Source organism: Peromyscus eremicus, chromosome 8b, assembly GCF_949786415.1.
Source record: "Peromyscus eremicus chromosome 8b, PerEre_H2_v1, whole genome shotgun sequence".
NCBI classification, from domain to species: domain Eukaryota; kingdom Metazoa; phylum Chordata; class Mammalia; order Rodentia; family Cricetidae; genus Peromyscus; species Peromyscus eremicus.
Genome location: NC_081424.1, coordinates 56,596,563 through 56,622,280, shown reverse-complemented (window position 1 = coordinate 56,622,280; position 25,718 = coordinate 56,596,563). Strand labels below are relative to the sequence as shown.

Sequence of the window (25,718 nt, the reverse complement as noted above, 5' to 3'; positions counted from 1 at the left end):
TTGACCCAGGTCTGTGTTCTTACACATCTTCACATCTTCATGTCATCAGGGGGGCTGGGGCTCAGGCCAAGGCTAGCTTGGTCTTCAGCTGCACTCGGGGCAGCACTTGCCCCTTCTGTGGCTGAGCTCAGGCTACCTCAGATGTGCAGTTCTGGCTCCCGAGCTGAAGGAATGAAGCTTCTAGACATATTCTAGTGTAGAACCTAAGTAGCCAGGAAGACGATTTTCAACCCTTGATTTCATCATATCTGCTAAGATCAGTAGTGGCAAGGCCATTCACATGGCTGAACATAAAATGAAGGTGAGGAGGAAGTGTAACAGGAATCTTAACAATTCTTATTAATAAAATCAAACCTGGCCCCGGGTTTGATTGGGGTGAAATGTTGGATGGTCAGAGAGACAGAACAAGCCACAGCTAACCTCACCTGGCCAACTTCTCAGTTGGTCTTGTTTTCTCAGACTGGAAACCTCTGTGTCCTCATATCCAAATGGCTCTCAGCTGAACTGTGCCGCTAGAAGCCTGAAAGCTTAACCAGCCAAATGCTTAACCAGCCAAATACTTCTAGTTTCTGGTCCTCACGCCTTATATACCTTTCTGCTTTCTACCACCACTCCCTGGGATTAAAGGCTTGCTTTCTGGGATTAAAGGTGTGAGTCACCATACTTGGCTGTATCCTTGAACAGATAGATTTCTGCCTCTGGAATGCTAGGATTAAAGGCGTGTGCTACCACTGCCTATCCTCATGTTTAATATTGTGGCTGTTCTGTCTCTGACCCCAGATAAGTTTATTAGAGTGCACAGTATTTTGGGGAATACAATACCACCACAAGGAAGGGTCAGAGTGGGTGCCCATTAATGCATCTCCATGGCCATGAGTACTTGTGGAGGATGGCCCTTCTGTACAAATACAGGACATAAAAAGAACTTGGCAGAGGTATGGAAAGGAGAAAGGAATAAGCACACTAGTCATGTGATAGTATGATACACACACCAAAGATTGTGTGTAACAGCCTGCAGCAGCAGAAACCAGACGTTTAGGGATTAATTACCAAGTCATCGTAATAATGAAGGTCCCATATGGGGAGGTAGCAATGATAGTATGAGGGGACTGAAGGTGAGAAGGGTATTTCTGGGACCTAATCAGTCACTCTGCACACCTTGCTGGATGTAACAAGACAGGGAGGATAAGCCCCATACAATGACTGAAGCCTGAGCAATATCAGAGAGTGGAAGTCAGCATTAAAACGGGGGGTGTGAGGTTCCCTGAGGTGCTGTAGGAGTTGCTTTGATAGAAGTAAGGGGCATAAGATAGGGGAGGCTTTGGGGAAAGAGGATGATGATAAGGAGGTGGTAGATAGTGACCCTTGAGTAGGAGCCATTGTGGGGAGACCCTGGGACTAAGGGCAGAGCAAACCTGTGGTACCCTAATAAACTTTGGCTGAAGATCAGAGGACAGAACAAATCACTAGATTAAACATAGATGCCAGGCAGTGGTAGCACACACCTTTAATCCTAGCACTCATGAGGCAGAGATCCCTCTGGATCTCTGTGCGTTCAAAGCCACCCTGGACTACATGAGATTGACTCAGTCTAGGAGAGAAAACAGAGCCAGACAGTGGTGGCACACACCTTTAATCTCAGTACTGGGAAGCACACACGCCATTAATCCCAGCGGAGAAAGGTATATAAGTCATGAGGAGACAGGAACTAAAGGCTTTTCAGCAGAAGCATCCCTTTCAGCTAGAGGCTTTTTCAGGCTGAGGAGTCCTAGAGGTAAGAGGTGGCTTGTTCCTTTGTCTTGCTGATCTTTCAGCATTTACCTCAATATCTGGCCTGGGTTTTTATTATAAGACCATTTAGGAATTTGTGTTACACAAACCTGTCAGTGTATTAGAGGCCAGAACAGGAGGGTGGTAAGACATTAGAATGCTCACATTCTAATGACCTCCTGACTGGATGGGGCAAGCACCAAGCTGCAGTGTGCTCGGCAGGGGGTTCAGCTGAGTGGCAGAGACAATGTTCTCAGAGGGTTTTGACAGCAACAGTGAAGAGATTGCTGGAGGAAGACAAGGAATGAGGAAGAATGCAGTGTGGCCTTTATGTAGTTGTCTTGTACACAGGTATCTATTGACCATTCCCATAATGACAGGATAGCCACAAGTCAAAGAACAGAGAGATGTGGACACATTAGTGAGGGAGCCAGATCCTAGCTGTTAGGAAATTCAGAAGAATGGAGCTTCTGTTTATTACTTATTCTGAACTAGGACTTGACCTAAGGTGGTCTAGCTCTTGCCTTAGCAAATATCAACTCTTAATTTTCATTCTAGATTTTACAGGCTCCTGTTCATGAAGAACAAGATAGGAACACAAAAGTTTCTATTGTAAATGTTCACTGATGTTAATGGCAGGGAGGCAGAAGGGCCAACAAACCCTTCCCTGGCTTCCCCAGTGGTGCTGCAGCACACTTGCTGGTGGCAGCAGGGACAGAGAGTAGGTGTACAATCTGCCACAGTCATTAGGATTCTGTGGAGAAATGCCTAGTAATTGATAATAACCCTCGGTGCTTTTATAACACAGAAATGACTACCGGTGTTTAAATTAAATGAGTTAAGGACCAAGCACTTGAGAGGTAAATCAGTCTTTAACGAATATTACTTGCAGGGCACTTATGGTGCATGAGGATCTGTTTTCCTACTAGGTTCCATAAACTTTTGATGTTTCCATAGTTTTCTCTTTTTGTGTTCCCCTTCCCTCAAATGTCCCCAGTTCCATGCTTCCCGCCTGTCACATGCAGTGTGTAAGTTCTGTGGCCCCATTGGCAGAGTGTTTCTAAGTCAATCAAACACATCCTGCTTTCCACTCAGTGCCACCAATGCTGGTAGGCATTGAACTGAAGTAGCCTTTACATTAGTTTTGCACACTCCGGAACTGTGGACAGCTTAAGCTCCACCTGCATGTAATGCTTTCCATTTTCTCGTCTTTCTGCCTGCCCCTCTCCTAGAGCTGTGACCTGGAACAGCAGAGCATTGTTCACATCGTACAGAGACCGTGGAGAAAAAATCATGAAACAAGTGCATCTGGAGAGGACAAGCCCCACAGCATCTCAGGGGGCTCTGTATGGGAGTCCACGGGCTTGACAAGGGTGGACCTCAGCAGCCATATCCTGCCAGCAGACTCCGTGGGGCTGGCGGTCATTCTGGACACAGGCAGCAGGAGTGATTCAGAAGCAGCCAGAGGTCCAGGTAACTGCAGTGACTCTGCTCAAGGCTACCGAACAGTTTTGTTTGTTAGCTGATTCTCCAGAGAGAGTGTCCTCACTTGGTACACACTTGGCTCATGATATGTTTGGGGCTGAAATCTCCAAGTCACCATAGGGGACATCCTGAGAGTCCATAGTTGTGGAAGTGAGGGGAGTACGTGCAATAGTACATAAATACAGTAAAATGGAGGCCACAGGAGAGCAGACAGAAGGGATGGACCATGACCAATATGGTCTCTGTTTCTCCTTTGAGGTGCTGGGGTGGTAAAGATGTATCAAGCTCTGTTAGGGTTTAGGTGTACAACTGGGAGCACACACTTTGCTTTTCTCTAATTTTTTTATGTTCTTAAATGTATTTTCCTTGACTATATTTTTAGTCATGCAGAGAAAGTTTAAAAAGGCAAAGGTGTTTTTAAGTACTCTTGCACATTCTCTGGTTCAGGGTCATGATGTCAGTGTAGTCATTTCAAGCATTTTCCATGGTAAACAAATGCATTATCTCAGTGAATTTATGTAGTGGCAAATGTGCAAGACTGATCATGTCTAGTGCATGGGGAAGTGTTTCTCACAGTTCTGGAAGCTGGACCATCTAAGGTGGAGGCAGTGGGAGGTTGGGGGTCTAGAAGGGCCTGGCATCTGTTTCTAAGAAGGCACCATGTTGGTGCCTTTCCCTGAGCAGATGAAGACCATGTCTTCACATTACAGAAGGGATTCTACGCCTAAAAAAGCAAATGATGGTCCTATTGTTTATTCAAACAATGGCTCAAAATAATCCTCATGCCAGAGACATATTTCGTGGTTCCTATTGTCTGGATGCCTATATATCAAGATGAACTATTCTCTTGTTTGACTGTAGTGATCAATCATGATTTTTTTTTATGACATTAATCCCACTCCTGAGGTCCCAATTGTTCCACATCTTAATAACATATTTGTTATTAGGTTTAGAGGAGATACAGAAAGCCAAACCCTAGAAGACAATCATCATTTTATTACCTTGATGATATTAATATATTTCCTTAAGCATTTATTGTCTGATATGAATAAATAATGGCAGAACAATAGTAATTTGGACTGTGCATACAGATAAAAACCAATAACTGACTCTCCAGAGTAGTTTATTTCTTCTCCCACATAGACATAGATAGGCCTGGGTTAGAATGGCTTTCTCAGCACCAGAGATCCTGGGGCCAGAAAGGTTGAAGTTTAAAAATAATAAAAAAATAACTCTTGATAAATCCCTCAATACTGTTCAATTGATTTTTAAGACCATCAATGATCTTGTAGTAAGAAAAGAAGGAACATCAACAACAAAGAACAACATAGTACAGTAACACAGTTCCCAGCTGTAGTTCCATGGGAGAGTGGATTGCCCCAGAAGTTAGGTGTACTGCTCCTAACCAAGGCAAATAACTGCAAACTCACCGCATAAAGGAAAGCGCACCCAGGACAAAGAGGTCCTAAAATGAAAAGGAGCCGAAGTCGGCTAGATGAGAACAACCACCAGGATGGCTCCCAAGAGAGGCAAGAGAATAGAAATTGTGGAGAGGTAGCCAGCTGCCAAGGGCAGTGCCTCGAACTTATAATTCAGCACCCCCAAAAACTGTTGCTCAAGGACAGTCTCCTAAGCCAGCATGAGCTTGTCTGCCCTCAGCTTGCAAGTCCTGCTGAAGGGTTTACCACAGGAAAGAATGGATATGAGGCCAAACTAAATACGTGAAAGACAACACTCAGAAAACAAGCAGTCAGTATTGGTGTCAAGTATGATGCTGATCGGTTTGATGGACAAGCAAGCAAGGTGCCACATGAACAGTGGATAAAATGTCACTTAATAGAAAAACTGCATTAAGATACTAATGCTGTAATTCATACTGTAATAAGCATCCATATTCTGACCAACAATAAAAAAGAGTAAGTTAGAGTCATAACGTTGACCCTGAAATGAACACTCTGACAGATGAAGTGTCGATTAAGATCTGGGTTGTCCCGTGTTTTTATACACACAATGCTGCAAATGTCAGTCTACTGAAGCCACCATGGAGAGCAATTCTGTAGCTTCATGGAAGCACATGAGCTTCAGGATGCATCTCCATGACACTGTACACAGGATTGTAAAAGAACTTTGTAAGGTGATGGAAAATAAAAAGAATAGCTGTCGTTAAAGTGTGGTGTTGAATGCCTATGATGATTCCATAGTTAAAACAAATGGTCTGAGTTCCCATATTAACAAATCCACAATTACAGAGTTAGGGCTTTTCTTAAAGGTGTGAATTGCAAATGGATATTCAGTGAAATATGGCTTCTATAAAAACCCAAACATAAAAAACTATACATATTGTTTATCACTAGGATTATCATATATAGTTTTGTGCAAACCAGATATGGTTGAAAATTAAACATAGCATTAAAATATTTATTCTTCATACTTTTAAGATATTTATTGACCAAATCACTTCATTATATTAGTAGAACAGCCAACTAATTCTATAATATGATATTCTATTTTTCTTTCTAAAAATAAAATGTACATTTACATTTTTGAGCAAAACTCAACCTGTCTACTCATTATCTCAACAAGAATAACAGCAGAATACTTCTGTGTGTGCACACTAAACACCTTCTTCAGGTTGCTGCTGTTTCTACATCTGCTATCTTATCATATAGGTTTAACTCTGGGTTCATCTGAAAACGGAACTCTAAGCAGCTGGGGTTTGGGGGTGGGGGACTGGCTTCTTAATCCAGAAACCAAAGTGAGAAAGCCATGTTGAAAATCAAGAAAGGGATTTAATCAGTGTAGCTATGATCTCGAAACGGGGAGCAGCATCCTCAGACCTGACTTCAGGTTTCTGACATGAGCTTCAAGTTTAAAGAGAAGAAGAGTTGGGGCAGGGGTAAGGATATCAGTAATTAAGCAGCCTTGATCACATTGTGGCATGGCTCTCAGTGCTGTCTCTGTGAGATCTTGGAGAAATCTTATTATTCCTGGGCCAGTTCTCTTTCTATCATGAGATAATAACTCCTGCTTAGTTGGTGGGAGGGTAGGGATCCTCATGGTTCCTTCCTGGGATAATTGTTATTACCTAGGGACCAGTGACACAAAGGGGTCACCTGCCTGTAGGGCTGCTGTTTCTAGAACTCAAGGAGAAGTGCTCCATTCTCTTGGTTTGGGTTGTGGGACAGTTCAGCAACTGACCACGTGTTGGTTGTGTGTCCTTCCATTACTCTTCCTTTGTCTTCAAGCTGGAAGGAGAAGGGCAAGCAGCTTGACTTGGCAGATCCTCACGAAAGGATCATGTCTGCATCCAGAGTGTGCAGGAACCTGAGCCACTCTTCCGAGACAGTGAAGGCGATGAATTTGAACGCAGAATGAGGGCAGAGACACAAATTCCTGTTCTGCTTTTACAGATGCACCATGCATGTTTGAACCAGAGTGAAGAGTCAATTTGGCTTTTCCTTTTCAGAAAAAGCAACCTAACTCTTTAGAACAGAAATGTCTGCAATCTGAGAATTTGCTTTGGAGGTATCTGCAGGTAGGAGAAGGTACCTAATCAATAAGAAAGGTGATACATGGTTTACATAAAAGCCCCTTCTACAGTCTGTACTGTGGAACTTCTCAATGTCACAGCAAAGTCACATCAGACCAAAAGGACAGTGGAGACAAGTCTTGACTGAGGAGACACAGTGTGCACAGCTCTAAATAAACACTTTTAAACAGCCCATGAGACATTCTTCCATGGCCTCCAGCATATGCCCCTGTAAGAGGGTTATACCAGGAACTCTGTCGAGCATGACATGACTCAAAACTGGCACCTTCCCAAGAATACCTGCCTAGCTCTGGCTGTCTCCTCCAGTGGTGTAACACTCAACTCTCCTCAGGACACCCTGACCAATGGTACTTGTTTGGAAACAGCTGAGAGATTCATTTTGCCTTTAGAAATCTATCATCATCGGTGTCATGGGATGCTTCTACGATCCTTCAGAGCTTGCAGATCCCACAGTATATTTCTCTGTCACTTCACATAAACCTGTTTTTTGGGGGGACACCCTGTTCTTATTTTATGTTTACAGTACTTAATGGTCTAGGACATAAAGGCTGATCAGAAGTCGAAGAGCTAGAGTGAGGTGTGGGAGCAGTGTTTCTCCAGCTTGGGATGCCCCAGGGTCACCTGCAGGCTTACAAAAGCACAGGATGCTGAGCCCCCCACTGGGTAGAGACTAAGAAAGTGTACTTCTGACAGGTCCCTAGGTAATGGTAATGTGCAGTCTGGAAGCCAAATTATCACTGCCTTAGACAGTAAAAAATAGTATAGGTCAAAATATGCTTAGTGAATACAATATATAATTTTACAGACTTTGAATGTGAACATAGAATGAGTTATTTTTGGCCTTGGAGTTCTCATTTATGAATTAAGTTTATATGTTATTTGTGTTTCCTGAATGAGGGACCATTCATTACCTCTGGACAGGTAAAATAAAGCTATAGTACCTAGAAAAGGAGGGATCTCCTCTAACATTACTGTGCAACTAAGCACATAAACACACAGACACTAGATCCCTACCCTGTGCCAGGCACAGGTCTGGGCACTGGGATACAGCAGGAAAATAAACAGAAGAAAGCGTCCCCACACGGAGTTCATTCTAGCTGTAAGAAGATAATAAACAAGGATGTGTCACTAGCAAGACTGTATCCTGTTGATTATCTAGCAGAAAAAAAGGAGTGCTTGGATTCCTCTGAGATATGCTCACATTTGGGGTGAACATGAAGAAGGAGCATCCTTTCTGACAGCTCAGGCAGAGGCGGCAGACAGGTCCATGAACGTGAGGCAGGGCAATGCTGAGAAAGCAAGCGGGATAATCAGAGATAAGGGCAGAAAGTGTGGCTTTGTGGGCCAAGGTCTTGCAAAGCATACTCTTATATTAGGGCCTTGTAAAAGGCATTCTATTGTTAATTTCAGTCAAATAGTTAAATCTGAAAGATCAACTTTATATCATATGGTTTTCTATCTTCTCATTAACTTTTTATTTTAAATATTAAATCTTTGACTGGTGGATGCTCACTGGGTAAAGGTGCTTGGCCAAGCCTGATGACCTGAGTTGTGGTTGCGTTCCTACAATCCACCTAGTAGAAGGAGAGAAGAGATTCCTGCAAGTTGTCCTCTGACCTACACACACACACACACACACACACACACACACACACACACACACATGAAGGGGGGAGATGGAAGGAGGGAAGAATGGAAATATAAATAAACATTAAATATTAAAAAATTAAAATCTTTGTTAATTTTGTTCAGTATTTTCAAATCTTACTGCCACAACATACTTAAAAAGTATTGAATTTATATGAAAAGCTATTCTATTATATAACCTTGTCTCTCGGGGTTGGGTAGAGAGTTTTCTTCATAAGTTCATTTTGTGAGAGAGAATTTCATACACAAATTTGTAGTTTGATCACATCCATTTCCCCATTTCCTGCCCTACATCTTCTTCTCTATCTCCCCAACTGCTTTTTCTTTCCAACTTCATGTGCTCCATTTTAATTAAAATATAAACAAAAATCCACCAAGTCCAGGGAGCCCTGCCTGTGTGTGCGTGAGTGCAGGGCCATCTCTTAGAGCGTGGGCAGCCCCTCAGCGTATCTGTCTCTGAAGAGAACCAAGGCTTCCTCCCCACAGCAGTCAAGGGTTGCCAATAGCTCCTTGGCTAGGGATGGGACTTGATGAACCCCTCCCTGATGCAGGCTGGGCTTTTGGTTGGCTTGATCTTGCACAAGTCTTGTGCATGCAGTCCCAGCAGCTCTGAGCTCATCTGTGCAATAATGCACATGATATCTGTTCACTACAGCTGTTTACTCCTTCTGGCTTTTAAAATTTTGTTGCCTACTTTATATAATGGTCCTTAAAGTCTCAGTAGGAAGAAATATGATATGCATGTCCCATTTAAAGCTGTGCACCCTGCAAAAGAGGCTAGTTTCCATGAAACACTCCAGGCTAGGATTGAACTTCAACTTATAAGCATAAAAATAGAAGATACTTATACATAGACAAATGCAAAAGAAATTGAAATCAATGGTACTTAAGACCTTGCACTCTGGACCCACACCACAGATTCACCACAATTATTAGGGAACCCTTCTTATCAACAATCCTCTGCCAGTCCTGAGATGTAGTACAAGATGAAAGTGATTTGGGGATTGAAGATTAGCTCATACCTGCCAAATACAAACCAGTCATGGAGGCCTGCTAATGAAATAAAGTGATAGGCTTCAGACGTAATTTTCATTTTATCCCAAATCAAATCTCAAGTACTTAGAAAAGTGTGCTTTGCATGCTAATGACTTTCAGCCAGAGGGTGTGGATTTCTTGGTATTTTTAGACAGCTTTAAGGAGAGCCTGTTTGTATGAACCTTCTATGAAATGAAAAACTTTGGTAGTCATGCTAGAGCAAGATTATTAAGAACACGTAAGGGTTCAGCCAGGGATTTAGTTTTTCTTTTGTCACAGAAATTCCTACTAGATTATCATGTTTCAGAATAGAAGTAAAAATGTTACATGTTTATGGGGAATGTTGAGGATACTCCTTGACTGACATTGGGGGACCAGGGTAGACAGGAAAGAAAACAGTGCTGTGTTTGTTCCCAAGCAGCCTGCACAGGATCCTAAAAGCAGAATTACCCATCCCCTGCTCTTTCTAGTACCCTTTGTACACTGTCATGTAATTACCTGTAACATTTCTGTTTACCCTTCTGAGGGTTCACTCATCGAATGCAAGTAGGTCAAGCACGTTTTGCACCTCCACTGCCTGGCACATGGATGGCGATGGCTATTTGTCAAGCTGTCAAGCATGTCTTGTTTTCACATGTAAAATGTGACCCTTGCAACTCCTCAACTCTTATTTTTCATATTTGTCAGGAAAAAGTTGGTGAATAGTTGCATATGGATAGCAGACTACAATGTGTCTTGGGCTATGGAAACTCTATGTGATGGTTCTCACCCCAAGGAGCTGGAATATCATGTAGTTAGAGAAGACCAGCCCACCAGGCAGTCGGTCAAAGAAACAAAAGAAATGGTGTATCTGCCTTTTTTTTCCTCTTTTAGCTTTTATTGACTCTCCTTCCTCCCTCCCTCCCTCCCTCCCTCCCTCCCTCCCTCCCTCCCTCCCTCTCTTCCTCCCTCTCTCCCTCACTCCTTACTATTGTTTTGAGATAGGTTATCAGTGTATAAGCCAGACTGACGTCAATTGTGCAGTCCTCTTGCTCGGTCTCCTGAGTCCTGGGATTACAGGCTTGTATCATCATACCAGCTCTCTCATTTTTTTTTAAAATTAGCATCTAATATATAATAAACCCATTGACAGGAACAGGGGATAATAAGAGGAACCAGGTTCCCAGAGAGATTATAATTTATTATAAAAATACTTTATGGTTTGCAATATAGTTTGCATATTGAATTACATGATAATAGATTGATTTAATATAACTTTAAACAGAAGATAAAAGGGGAATTTTTTTAAGTCACAAAACCCCTTTCCTAAAAATGAAATTTTTTAAGTAATTTTTTCTAAGTGGGTAAGTGGGTCAGTGCGACAAATGTCTTCAATGACTAGTTGTGTCTGATTCCTGTTGCACGAATGGTCAGTAAAATTTAAAAAAATATCCAACTTCACAGTCACTATCTCAAAAGATTAAAACATGTTGGATTCTTTTGTAATGCAAAATGGTTCTTGCTACTTCAATGCCCAGACAGTCTAATTCACATGTCTACCATGAGAAAAAAAAGAAGACACTGGATAGTGGAAAGACCTTGAATGGACCTGTGTTATCAGAATTAATATCAAGAAAATGGCTGTTCCACCAAACTGAATCCACAGACTCAGCAGCCATCAGAATACTGGTGTGCTCCCCAGATCTAGAAAGAAGCAACTCAAGAATCCCAGTGGAACCACAGGAAATATGGAAGATCAAAGCAATTCTAAGGAGTAGGAACACAACTGGAGGTGCCCTCATACCTGATCTCAGATTATACTACAGAACCTTAGAGACAAAGCCTGGTATTAGCATGAAACCAGTTAGACCAATGGAAGAGAAGAGGTGACCTGGCAGTAAACAGACAAAGCTATGGACACCTAGTTAGGGGGAGGAAGGCAAAGACCACCCGTGTGACAGATGGCTCTGGGAAAAAACTGGATCTCCACCTGCATGAGAAGAAAATTTGGTCTATATATTTGTACAGAAAACCAACTTCAAGTGAATCAAAGCCCTTTATTTAAAGCTTGAAATGCTAAACCTGCTAGAGGAAAACAAGAGAATACTCTTTAAGACTTTGGGATAGGCAAGAGTTTAGGGACTGCCCCAGTTATCAACAGATGGGACAACATGAAACTGAGAATTTCCCTGCAAAGAAAAGGAAACTAACAGGAGCAGACAGCCCGCAGGATGGAGGGCATCTTCACCAGCTGTGTGTCAGACAAGGGGCTAGTGTCCTGAGTATACAAAGAACTGCAAAAGCGGCACAGTAAGGAAATACAGTTGCCAATCAATGAATGAGCTAACAACGTTGATATTCTTCAAAAGAAGAAACACAAATGACCAATAACTATATTTTAAAATACTCAACATTCCTAGTGATCAAGAAATGCAGATTAAAACTGCTTTGGAATTCTAACTCATGCCAGCCAGAATGGCTATCATCAAGAAATCTGGCAATAGATGTTGGAGCAGACGTGGGGAATGAGTAACCCTCACTTGCTGCTGGTGGGAGAACAAATTAATAAAGCCATTGTGGAAAGCAGTTTAGAGTTTCCTCAGAAAATTAAAAACAGGACTACACCACGACCCAGACATACCGTTCCTGGGCACATACTCCAAGAACCTCATATCTTACCAAATAGATAGATGTACATCCATGTTTATTGCTGATATATTTATTATAGCAAGGAATGAAACAGCCTGAAAGTCCATCAGCAGATGAATGGATAATGAAAATGTGGCATAAATACAAAATGGAATGCTACTCAGCTGTAAAGAAAATTGAAATCAGAAAAGTCAGGGAAAGTGTAATATTGATCGAGGTGATCCAAATTCAGCAAAAACCAAACAAAATAAAACAACTTCTCATTCTTTCTCAGGTGGATACTAGCCTATAATGAATGTATACACATATCTAAATAAATCTCAATGTTTGTACAATGTAAAATTTAGAAAGGAGACCAAGAAAGTGTAAATATTAGCTGATGAGGAACGATAGGATATGGAAGAAGGGACATGGGCGTCATGAAGGGATATAAAGCTATTTTCTTTTCTCGTTTCAATTCTATCATAGATTTTTTTTTTCTTGTAGGCTTCCAATTTAAAAGATGCACATCTACACGTGAAAACTGAGGAAATAGGTTGTTCTCATATCAGTTGATGCAGAGTAGTAAACAGACAGAGGAGAGCCGAAGGGGAGGGGCATGGCCAGTGGGTGCCATGCTGTAGTTTGAAAGGAGAATAAGCTCCTTGTTTATCTGACAAAGCATTTAATAATGCAGTACAGGTCTCAGAACAGAAGGGAGAATTTTGATTGCTTTGATCACAAAGAAATGGTTGAACTGTAATGTAGTAGATATAATGATTGCCCCAGGCTGATCACTTCTCAATATATACACGAGTCAAAACATCACATCACAGCTTATAAATATGTATATGTGTTCAGTATCAGTCAGAATAAGATGGGACACAGCTAAAGTAGTAAGCAGACTTAGAGGAAGAAGAGGTTGAGTTGGACACCCAAGGCTGACTTTGTCTCTCTGTTTTGGGTGCAATAAAATGAACACATGCCCTTGCCATTGGAAGCACAAGCTTTGATACACAGCACCTGATGTGGGGCTCAGATGATGTAGGGAAGAATTGGGTCTCACCCTGAGCAGTGGCTGAACTCTCTGGCTACATTCTTGGTCCAAGAGATGGGTGATGTTGCCTTCCTTTGTGTGTGGACCAGCTCTAAGTGGCACACTCATAGTGACCAATGCTGACTGCTGTAACTTTCAGTCCATCTATCCCCCTCCCCTTCTGGCATTTATGCAGGTGTTCCTGCACACTCCAAGTTTTCTTTCTTAAACACTTGCAAAAGGAGAGATGAGGTATGGAGAGGAATGGTGTGTGTAGCTAGCCATAGCTTGATTTCTAGAGAGTGAGTTGTTCCACTCCTGGCTGGGGTGAGCTTCCTGTCAAAGCCAGGACAGATAAATTGAGGTGATCCAACAAGCTCCCATGCTGTGCTTTCCTGTGGGTGCCACTCGGCTTTCTGTGATTGGTTGTAGAACAGAGCAGTGGAAATTGCAATGCAGGGAAAGGTAGGTAGCAATCAATACTGGCCTGTGGAGTGGACTGTGGTGCTTGCTGGGAGCCTGGACATACTTTGATTCTTCTGAAGCCGCCGTAGAAAAGTCCTATTGTAATTAAAAGGAAAAAGAAAACGTTGCCCTCTGGACTCACTGAGCCCTAGTTTGACTGTGTGCTCTGTTAATGAGAAGCCTTCGCAAAGATGGCAGGGATGTTGGGCTCCTGCAGGCCTTAATGACCAGGGAAGTGAGTCATTTGCATTTTCACTTGGTGAACCCTGAAGTCTTTCAGAGGACACTATACATGTGCCAAGATGTTACGATTTGCATTTGACAAGAATGGGAGCCCAGGAGGAATATTTACAGCTGGCGAATTCATCTTGGGAGTCTGCTGAGCATCCTAATTAATGCCAAGTGTGCCAAAAACACAGGCAGGCTGCTAGATTCTATTTTCTTGATATGGTTAGAAGGAAGAGAAAGAAAAAAAATAAAAGTGAAGAAGCAGAGATTAATCGCCAATAATAAATTATTTCAAAGTTTCCAAATTCATCCTGAATGAACACTTGACACTGATTTTAAAAAACTTTTTCTAGAAATATTCTTTAATGTAATCTGTAGGTTCCACAATTTTCTCAGCTAATTCAGGAATTTGTGTCCTACTTATGTAATAAAATGATAGATTAGTATAATGTCCGTTTTATAAAAGAAAATTAAATTGTTCCCTGAAACTTCTTGGGCGTGTTTGTCCTTCTCTTCAGAAGAAAGTATTTCTTATGGTATTCTGTGTAGAGCTAGCTTATTAGTTATAAATATCTTTAATCTTTTTTTATTTATCCTTCAACTTCAGTGGATGTTTTTGCTGGGTATAGCAGTCTGGGTTGGTGTTTGTGGGTCCTTCAGTACCTGGAATATATATTGGTTTTTATATGTCTTTTATTTCTGTGTTGAGATTTGCATGTCAATTGTTTTGGTTGAATGTTTCTTCTTTTTTGTTCAATTCACCTTTTTTCTTTCAACAGAGGTATTAGCAATAATCAGGAGGGAGCTAATTCATTGCACGTATGTGATGTCATCTTTCTTTGTTTGGTGCTCTGGACTACAGCCTCTGCCCCAGATCTTCTGCTTGTCAGCTAGTTTTGGTGCTTTCAGTAGCATGGTCACAGAGCTTGGAATAAGTTTCCCTTGAACATGTGGACTGGTCCTTGTTTCAGGGCCAGACAGGCAGATGTAGGAAACTGGCAGGGCCCTAGGTTTCTGGACTACCTGTGGTGTCTGGGGTAAGGAATGGGCTAGAATCTGGTGAGTTTCCAATGGAGGGGAAGATGTTCGGGCTGGGATGGAGGTCCCTGGAAGTCATCTATAAGGCTTAGGATACCTAACTGGTGGGGAGCCTGGAAGGGTAGCAAAAATAGATAACCTGGGTCTCTGCACAATTGGCCAAGATGCATAGTCCTTGGTGGGGATCAGGCTGGTATCATTGTAGTCCAAAAGAGAGGAGGAGGGAGTGGAGGAGATGACAGTCTCTGGCAACAGTTACAGGACTTGAGTGATTCACCTAGTGCTTATGGTACATGTCTCCATATAGAATAATTTCAAAGCTCCATATAATAACTTGGGAATGACTCTAACATTAGAATATTCAGGTGCTCAGTTGTAACATATCCTGGCAAGAGTTATATGTGGACAAACACAATGATGAGAGTGGTCAGGCAGATATACACTGAAGGAGACCAGGCCAATGTTATGTGAGGTCTGATGATCCCAAACAATGTTGCTGAATGTGGTTGATAGTTACTCATGGTACTATTTTCTACACTGCTTACAAATTTCAAAGGTTGAACTACAATTCTCTGAGAGAGATAGACAGAGACAGGGGAGAGAGAGAGAGAGAGAGAGAGAGAGAGAGAGAGAGAGAGAGAGAGAGAGAGAGAGAGAGAGAGAGACAGACACACAGAAAGAAAGAGAAAGAGACAGAGAGAAACTAGGATTAATCAAGATTGCTGGATGAGGGTGATGAACTCCTCATTGGGATTATATATGTCTACACCAAACAACATCTGCAAGGTGTATCTAAGACACTAAACTCACAGGAGCAAGGAACCTTGTTAAATAGTATCCTGAAAGAACATCTGCAATGTATCCTTCCAGGCTACTCCTTTCTTTGTGACTCTAAAGAGTCATCTGAAAGGCATTTTGTTTTGTTCATTTTTAAATCACAAAAAGGCTGTTTCATTATGTCTAGCTACTTAATTACAGAGCTACAGCAAGACTAATCTGGCCAGCTCAGCCTGCTGGAGCTTGCTTTGCAAATCTAGAGCCATGGATTTAGCTGGATACTTTGTTCCTGCCAAAATTTTATTAAAGAATCAGAGTTGACTTTTAAAAGACTTCACATAGGAGTCTGCAGCAGGAGGCCACAAACTCAAGGCCTGGATAGGCTACATATGTTACATAAGTTCCACGCTACCTTGAGCTATAGGGTGATACCATTGGAAAAAGAGAAAGAAATAAATAAGTTCCTTTACCTGCTCTTCTTTATCAGAGCTGGAAAACAATCCTCAAACACCCTCCCCTTCATACTTCATAGGCAGTATTTATAATAAGGTAAATTCCCTTAAGATCTTGACTGGGAAATATTACCATTTTTATTATAATGAGTGTGTTGGTAGACATTGGTATTGATGAGTGGTATAAAGCCAGTTGTCATCCCATATGAGGAAGCCTTTATATGTACTGAAATGAGATTATTGTATATATGTGCTTCCTTGCAAGATCACGTTGTTCCGTCATATTCTGCTACAATGATACCACAGCTCATCTAACCTCTGCATGTGACCATGTTGTCATGGAAAGGAAAGAGGTTAAAGTGTTTATTTCTGAATTCTGAAGGTCAAGAAAGATCACATATGATTCTATTCCTGTTTTATTACTGTTTCTATTCCGTTTTCTAGAGTTTTTGTCTGTTTGTTTAATGAAAGTGATTACAAGTGACCGAGAGAGAAAGCTCTTCCTTTGCCTGAAGAAACTGGGACACTGGCTATCCCCCCAGTAATATTCAGTGCCAATGGCTCCATCTAAGTCCCCCATTGGCTCATTACTGACTTGTTGAATCTGGGAACAATACCGCCTCTTTCATGGAGGAATTTGTTTCCTAGCTCCATTGGATCATGGGAATCCTGATCCACTGCACTGGCACAGTTTGGAAAATGCTAGCCAATGTCAGCCCCAAGGCCTGTGGCCAAAGATGGATCAGCACTTCCCTTAGTATCCTTGTTCTTCAGGAGGCACAGGCGTGGCCCTTCTGTGAGGGAGACACACATCCAAGCCCAGCATTTAGAAGAAGGAAACACTGGAAGCTGGAAACAGTCTCCTTAAAGTATACAAATAAATAGACAAATAAATGCGGGATTAATTATTCTGACGACTAAACATCAGAACGAGTGTCATGAGCTCTCTCTCCATGATCCAGCACTTAGCTGTTTGGCTAGAGGTTCACCAGCATTTTCTTGGAGAGTGGAAAGGCAGCAAGGACTCCAGTATGTTTCTGTGGCTTCCCACAAAGCCTCTAATTAGTAGAAGACTCAGGAGAATAACACTTCTTGTGTACAAAGTGGACAGAAGGGAGGCTGAGTGACTCTGCCCCCACAGTCGGTTGTGCAGGTCTTCTGACAGTGATGAGGTAACGAAAAGAAGCCCACCAACAGGCCTGGCTCTTTGGAGCACCCCCTCCAGGGGCCCTGTAGGAAACTTTAGCACTGTTTTAACTGTGAAGTGTGCTTGAAAGTTTTATTTTTTCCTCTATTTTGAAAAAAATAATTTTTGCTAAGGCAATAATCTCAGTGGTTGGCAGAATAAGCTTGGTTATTTAATTATAATGAAATCACCAATGATGGTTGATAACATTTGGTTAGCAGTATCATCAGAGTGGCCATAAACACAAAACTAGGAATGTTGACATATACTGTGGTCACAGGGAGTTCAGTTCACTCACAAGTGAGAAAGACTTGTCTTATTAAATTGTGCATTTTTATTTATCAAAGGATGTGATCCAGTCTACATAAAAAACAGAGTGGATCCTGGTGGGATGATAAATCTAACCTCTGAGAGGATTGTGCAGGCTGGAAAGCTGTTCTTTTGACTGTGTCTCACGAAGAATTTTGTCACCGCAGCAGATGAAAGCCTAATTCTCCTTTTGAGCTAGTATGCTTGATGATACAGATTCATGGCAGCCTTTATTCTTCACCTAAATTGTTTTACACCTAGGAACCGTCGCCACCCTTCTAACACGGTTTGCAGCATCACCAACAAGGAGGGCCACTCTCTACTTCCCAGCCTTTCTGTAGCTCACTGCATATTCTCACTTCCATCCATGGTGTTCTCCCATGCTCTAGAGCAAACTGAGTGTTTGAGGGGGAAGATGTGGTTCTTTCCTGAAAAAGAAAAGAGAGACACGCTTCTGTAGTTCTAGATAGAAAGTCATATTTTTCAGTTGTAGCTTCTAGCACAGCCTTTTATTTTGCAGAGAAACAGAGTACTTACTGCAGAATTGTCTGTCACACACAAGCATTTTAGCAGATGAGTCAAGTTTATGAATATACATAACACTGTCTTCTGTAGCCACAATTTCTTTTTTTTATTAAGAAAATGTTTTCATTCATTTTATACACCAATCAAAGATTCCCCCTCTTCCCTCCTCCTGCCCCCCCCCATCTCTCCCTCCCAACCCACCCGCCACTTGCCCCACAAGAAGGCAAGGCCTCCCATGGCGAGGCACTTCCAGTAGAGGCAAGTCCAAGCCCTTCCCCCTGGCTCAAGGCTGCACAAGGTGTCCCCTCATAGGTAGTGGGTTCCACAAAGCCTGTTCATGCACCAGATGGATTCTGATCCTACCGCCAGGGGGCACCCCAAGCAGATCAAGCTACACCACTGTCCCAATGCAGAGGGTCTAGTCCAGTCCCATGCAGGCTCCACAGCCATTGATCCAACTTTCACGAGTTCCCACCAATTTGGTTTGGTCATGTCTGCAGGTTTCCCCATCATGATCCTTAAGAAAATGTGGAACATATACACAATTTCTTTAAGAAGCAAAAAATAAAACATTTCATTAACATGACCCAAAAGTATATATATTCTGCAATAAATAGAACTAAAGAATCCAAAAATATGAGAACCTAAAATTAGGTCTATCACTGATTTTGTATTCAATTCCAATAAAAAACATTTGGCTATCTGGGGTTAGTTATTAAATAGAATAACTTAATGTTAATTTATGTTTTAAAGTTTAAAACCAAGGAAATTATATGGAGTCTAACATCTACAAAACACAGTTACTTAAAAAAAACTGCCATAATTATAATTCTAGTTAATTCAAAAAATGACCTGTTATAATATTTAATATAAATATATTTTTATTTTATGTATATGTGTGTATATATATGTTTTTGTGCATGTTCACACAAGTGTCTGTATGAGTATATGCACGTGTGTGTGCTGGGGAATGAAGCATGTCACATACAAGAGACAGAGCTGTTTTTTATGATTGCAACTCAAAGGTCACATGACCATGAAGGAAGCTCATAGCTGTAGTCATAGATCCAAAGTCAGTGCAGATTAAAACAATTATTGTTTCAAATGCAAGAGAGCTGTTTTCTTTCCTAGTAAATGTTATCTCTTTAATTGATCCAATACCATACAGACACAAAGAATAATTTCAATGTGTATTCTGTTATCTTTTATGCACAAAGGATAGTGCTGTGCCATTTGTCTTCAGATATCTTAAGCAATTAAATCATGAGGACCATCTTTCCCCGACCCCAGGATCAGCAAAGGGGAAAAAACGATTATGAATGGATGCTAGGTGCTACCTACAAAGAAAGGGACATGCTCTTTGTGCATGGAGGACCACCATGGCAGAGCTAACATTCTGTTTGACCACAGCTACTTTAGAAACAGAGCAAAGGAAAGCCTTGGCCTTACCACCTGTTGGCTGATTTATCTTGTAGTGGATTTTCTTGGCTCTTCCCAGGCATGTCCACTTATTCAAGACTCTGGCACTGTTATAGTATGGCCCCTAACAAGGTTAAGCCATGATTGCCATGCAAACAGGAATGAACTAATGGCTACATTTTTATTCAAATCATTACTTCATGTGGGAAATGGAGAGTTAATGGAAGGTGTTTGAAGACCATTAGGAGGTTAGTTGATAGATTGGTGGCTGAAGTTTAATAAGAAGATGTTTAGATGCAATTGCTAGGCTAGATGCATATTTTGTTCTTATAGGGCAATAAACCATGACATTTAGAGTTGTCTGTTCTACTGAAGAGAAATACGTGGTTTTCCTACTGGAAAGACTCTAAGCCCTTCCCTACAGAGTTGTAAAATGTCTCAGATAGTGGATCTGCTTCAAAGGGAAGGAACACCAGTGAGCTCTTTGCCCTGATTTCCGAATGGCACAGATTCTCCTGATACTTGAAAGTGGCCCTGTGCTCTGTGTATGTTGTTGACAGATGTGTTCTTCCCACTAACCACCACCCAAAACTCACTTCACAGGCAGGGGTTTTCCACAGTGGAATGACATTAACCTCATTCTTAACAGCTTATGAAACATTTATACTTATATATGTATCTTTTACTCCTTTTCATTAAAGCTTAATTATCAATTCATCCCAAACTGAGAGTAGTGACTGTCATTTTCAAGGTACCACGGCTAAACAGTGTGGTGGTTAAATATGCCATGTGTTTTGCCCATTTTTTAAACTGGCTCCATGTATTCATGGGTGCTTGTTTAGATTTCACACAGCCTGCAAAATCAGTGCCTGCCCTATACCCCGGTGCAAAGATGCCTCTCTAGCTGAACCCTTCAACAGATCTTTGACCTTTTTATAAAATATTTGTGTCACGTCCCAAGTAAAGGCTGTCTGACTATCACTGTCGTGTGAGGGCACGTGATGAGAGTGGATATAGAGTCTGACAGAAAGTGCCCAGCAGTGGGAAGAGACCTGCTGTTTGAAGAAGTCAGATAAGGAGCCTTCTGGCTTGAATTTCTTAAGGATAGAGACTGTCTTTATCCTCCTTCTTTTTTTTAAACAGTTGTGTGAACTGGGATTCCAAACGATTTTAGACCTATCTCTAAAACTGTTTCTCTGACACGTTAGTTCCAGTTCAGGATTAAGAGTAGGTTGTGTAACTCCATCGAGGTACTTTTACACAGTGTAATGAATATGTCCACCCCTGGATTCCAATCTAGCCTCTTCCTCATAGCCTGCTTGGAGTGCTGACAACATACACTCAGCAACCAATTCCAAACAGCCTCCTGGATTGAAAGAACACTTGCACTGGAAAACAGGAGCCCCGCGGCCACTGAGCCATGGACGCTTGCTCAGCAGAAGGCCAGAGCAGCCAGGAGTGCCCACACTATGCCTTCCTGCTGCCACAGAATATTGGATGCCAAGTATATACCAGGCAAGCGTTTCTAAAGAGCAGCCGCTTCCCCTTCGTGTTGCTTTGATTTACAGTAATTGGTCCAATGGGAGCTCTTTGGGTATAATGTGTTTTAACTCAGCTGTTTGGCAGTTGTTGCCCATAACTACAAATTATTGATAGATTGATGATACCTTATATTCATGGATTATGTTCATAGCCCTCGGTGATTGGGGGAAATCAATAATTCCTGGAACAATAGAAAGAAAACACTTGTCTAGGGAATAGTATCAAATTTGCATTGAGTAATTATCTCATCATCTCCTTTTTCCCTGAGAATTCACTGAAGTGTGGGATTTGAGACTAGTCAAAACCCAAGTGCTCATCTTAGAGACACAATGAGGTTACACAAAAAATAGATGCATGAGAGTTGTACACTTAAATCTTTAGAAAACTTATTTTTGAAAATGTTTGAAGACGGTACATAATTCTCACAGCCCACACACTACAGCGATAGTCCTCTTAAATATGTACCTGCTATACCTTCACTTTTAATTGTTGGTAAATTAAAATTTGAATGAAGAGAGTTCTTTTTCAGACGATGACTCCTGTGCCTAAAGCCAGGGTTCAGGCCCCTGTACTTGAAGCATTACTTTTGAAAGTATTAAACTCAGAACCGTGTTCTCCTTTTCTCCTCTGGTTAGCGAGGTGAACATGCAAACATTGTCATTGGAAAGTCCTTGGCTGTACTTTGATGGCTTCTTATTAACCCTTGGAATCTGTGACTGAAGTAAAACTTCTTGGTTCTGAATATAAAAATTTATGTCCCCTTATGACCTTCCAGCAACAGCAGAATGTGATTTTGAAAGACATTAGCATAATGGAACCTTTTCAATAACATGATGAATTGAGCCCATCTCAGAAAACAGAGCCCACACTGGTAATTTATGGCAGTCATTGCCATGCTGAGGACCCCATTGGTATCATAGGCTTTTAACTCTGCTGAGAAGCGCGCCTTCCCTCCCGGCTCCAAGTCTGTGGGATTCACTGAAGAGTGTTGCTCTCTAATGGAGCCTGTAGTGCTCTGGGGAATAGTCATCATCACATGATATAATTATCTCTCGTGAACATGTCTAATTACTTATTGTTTCAAAGGCCCCTTGATGTAAATGGAAGTTGATTGCAATCCCCTGGTGTGTTTGGGCTAGAGTTGCTTCTCTGAAGGCTGAGCACGTGCTAAAGGTGAGGGACAGTGGCTATGAGTCACTGCTGTCTCTAGATGGCTTAGCTTTTTCCCAGTCTGATAGTAACAACACTTGTAGCTGTGAATACTTCCTTTCAATTCTGCACTGATTAATAATACTTGATTGTTGTTTAAGAAAGTTTGATATCTAGGAAGCAGCTTGTGTGTAAATATTTCTAACAACTGATAAGTACCAGGTAGATTTTATGTGGGAGATTTCTAATTAGAAAACAAAGGAAAACTTGAATTCTGCCTATTTGTCCTGGTTTTCTTGGGTGGACAGATGAGATACTCCACTTTCAGAATGGACCAAGCAGCTATCTTACTGTCTGGGATGTTTCCTTTATCTTTTCTCTTTCTGTTACCAGGAGCTAACTATCCGTAACACTGTGGAAAGTGGAATTTTCATGGCAAGGACAAAGATTACATTTATCTCCAGGATTCTGTACTTGCCACACCTCAGTAATGAAATGATGAGACCTAAGGAGTGCATTGCTGTGTGGAGAATTTATATTTGTTCTGAATAGCAGAAGGATGACACCCAGTTCAAAATATGGTGGTAGTTTATAGGTTGTGAACAATACTTTTCATCTTTTTTGTGTTACTATTTATCTTCTTTTTAAAATTCCTTTTGTGGCTACTTAATTTAGAGCATTTGAGTGTATCCAGCATTTGAGAAAATGGGGTCAGTGGAATGTGAGTTCCTGGCTGGCCTGGGTTGAATAGACCTTGGGAAGAAGAACGAGATGGAGAGACAAGAGACAACAATTCCCAGGGGATAGGTTATAACTGGAGTCTCTAGGAACAGTGAAGGGGAACAGCTTCAACAGATTCGGCTTCTCCTGAGTTTTCACTGGCAGGAATTCCCTCCACTGAAACTAGAATTCAGTCTTCCAGGCATATCAACTGCCTTTGTCGTCCCATCAGTCACCTGTGCCTGCTTAAGGGAGACCACCTGGAGTAGCTTGTGGGTTGCTGATAAGCCCTCCCAGGAGGGGTGGGGAGAGTTATCAGAGCCTCACCTGAAGTTACAGACACTCCTCCCAGCCATGTGTATGCATGTCTGCCCTAATTGTGTGTGGTCCTGTTCTCAAGAGCGTTAGAGCTTCTAGGCTGAGGGAGGAACTGAGGGAGGCTCCATCTCTAAGGCTATGGGGGAAGCCATTACCCATGCCAGTTGAAGACTTCCAGGATGGCTGCTTTATGATCTCCCATACTCCTACTTGGTAACTCTCAGCCTTGCTCTCTCATTGGTTCTCCAGAGTAAATTTTTGAGGAAGGGTGCTTTGGTTTGTCATTGGGGATGCATGAGGACAGGGCACACATTTTTTAAGAAATGCTGCCATTAAATTGAGGCACGCCTGTTTTATCTGTAGTAGAGAATGCCTTGATGTCATCAGCCACTGAATCTCAAGATGATCACTGTCAAAGACGAAGATTCTATAGGAATCTGCTTTGCATAATCAGATACAACACATTTTTACTGTGGCATAAACATTTTAGATGGGAAGTGTTCATAGCTTAAAGCTGAGAGTCTTACAGTGCCATACTCTCACATAAAGCAGCTCTCATTGGGGTGTGAAAAAAGTTGAAGTCCAGCATATGTACTCAGAATGTAATTCTCAGCCAGCCTGCAGCTGAAGTTGGGATGGATCAGATGCTACCATTTGTCCTAATGTTCTTTATCAACAGATTGCAGATCTTGAATGCACTTTTCTCCCTAAAATGACCTCATTTTTATTTGAACATTAGTATCTCTTCCCTCCACAATTCATTATTCCAATTCCACAGCTTTTAAAATTAAGTGGCACATTCCCTGTATACTGTTTACTTTTGCAGTTTATATCATAATCTTGCATTTCAATACTGCTTACTTACAATAAAATTCTTAATTCTAAATGATTTGAAAACCTCTTACTATGCATCTAACTTGGTTAATATTTATCTAAAATAATGATGATAACAGTATTTTAAGAGTATACTAAAGGCCATTTGAAAAATTGTATAAGAGTGAAACACAAAAAAATTGTTAAACCCTAATGTATTTTAACATTTTTTTGAGACAGAGTTAACATATATTTTATAGCTTAAGTTTCTAGCATTGAAAGAAATTCAAGAAGTTAACTCATGAAAGTGTTTCATTAGAATAAATTTGCTGAAGTAGCCCCAAGAGATGGGTGAGTGTCAGTTCAAACCTCAGAGTTCCAGGTTGATCCAGCTGCCAGTCTAACCTTTCCATTAGCCTATGAGCAGAGACTCAGAGAAAGGCTGTTAGCATGACCTAATGGGTTGGAGTAAGACTGTAGGAATTTTATTCCCTGCTTGTCAGGTATTTTTGATTGGACTAATTCTACCATGTCAGCCTTTATTCTTCCTTGGTATTTGAACACCAGTACCCAGCCACACATCAGCCTCCAAGGACATGGCTGCTTTGTACAGAGTCAACGTTGCTTTTTTCACAGTCCAAGGCTCCTTTGCAACACAGTGAGATTGCTGCTTTCTCTGAGGGATGTTTCTCTGTTGGCTGGTCCTCTGTGCTCTGCTCTTCTCTAGCTTTTCTTGATGGCTCAGTGTTCTGGATTTTTAAATGGAAGTGAGTTCGTTGCTTCGAAACAATCAGTAGCCACAAGATGCACAACGGTTTTTCATTGATGCTGCGTAAGTTTTTCCAAATGTTGAAAATCCCCTTAAAAGTTAGAATATTGCTTCCTATCTCCAAAAACGGCATAGGATAGGAAGAAATGACGAGACTAGAGAGTGTTTGGAGATCTGCTGAATGCCAGCTGTCTGCTTCTAGGTGGTATTTGCACAGATTTCAAACGTACTAAATGAGGGAATTGCTTCGATATATAATATGCATGCATACACAATATACATCCATTTTTTCTGGAAACTCATGAAAGCAGAGGTCCTATACTTTCTATAGATTTTATTTCTGTTCATAATTTATCTTTTTGCCCAAGACTCTAACTCCCTTTTTGGCTCAGAACTAACTGCTGGGAGCCACCTACCTCCCTCTGGCTAACAGAAACAAAACTCACTGGCTTTACTAAAGCTATGTTTAACCCTGTGCAGAAAGGAGACCAACAGGGAGAAAATGGCTAACTTGAAAATGCAGATTTTACTGTGCTGTGGGATAATGCTGTTGTACACTGGTTTAATAAAACACTGATTGGCCAATAGCCAGGCAGGAAGTATAGGCGGGGCAAGCAGACTAAAGAAATTCTGGGAAGAGGAAGAGCAGAGTCAGGAGTCACCGGATTGCTTCACAGAGGAAGCAAGATGACAAGACAGAACTGAGAAAAGGTACCAAGCCACGTAGCTAAACATAAATAAGAATCGTGGGTTAATTTAAGATGGAAGAGCTAGCTAGCAAGAAGCCTGAGCCATTAGGCCACACAGTTCATAATTAAAAAAAAAAACAAAAACAAACAAACAAAAAATGCTAGGCAGGACCAGAGAAAAACTTATAG

At 41.4% G+C, this 25,718-nt stretch overlaps 1 protein-coding gene across 3 annotated transcripts in view; it reads left to right on the top strand.

Annotated features, from left to right (window-relative positions):
* Prkn (parkin RBR E3 ubiquitin protein ligase) overlaps positions 1–25,718 on the top strand; it is a 1,191,501-nt gene that overhangs the window by 384,154 nt on the left and 781,629 nt on the right. For all 3 annotated transcript variants that reach the window (XM_059272846.1, XM_059272847.1, XM_059272845.1), the window contains exon 3: positions 3,003–3,243. In XM_059272846.1, coding sequence (XP_059128829.1) covers positions 3,003–3,243 — 241 coding nt within the window. The remainder of the gene's footprint in view (positions 1–3,002; positions 3,244–25,718) is intronic.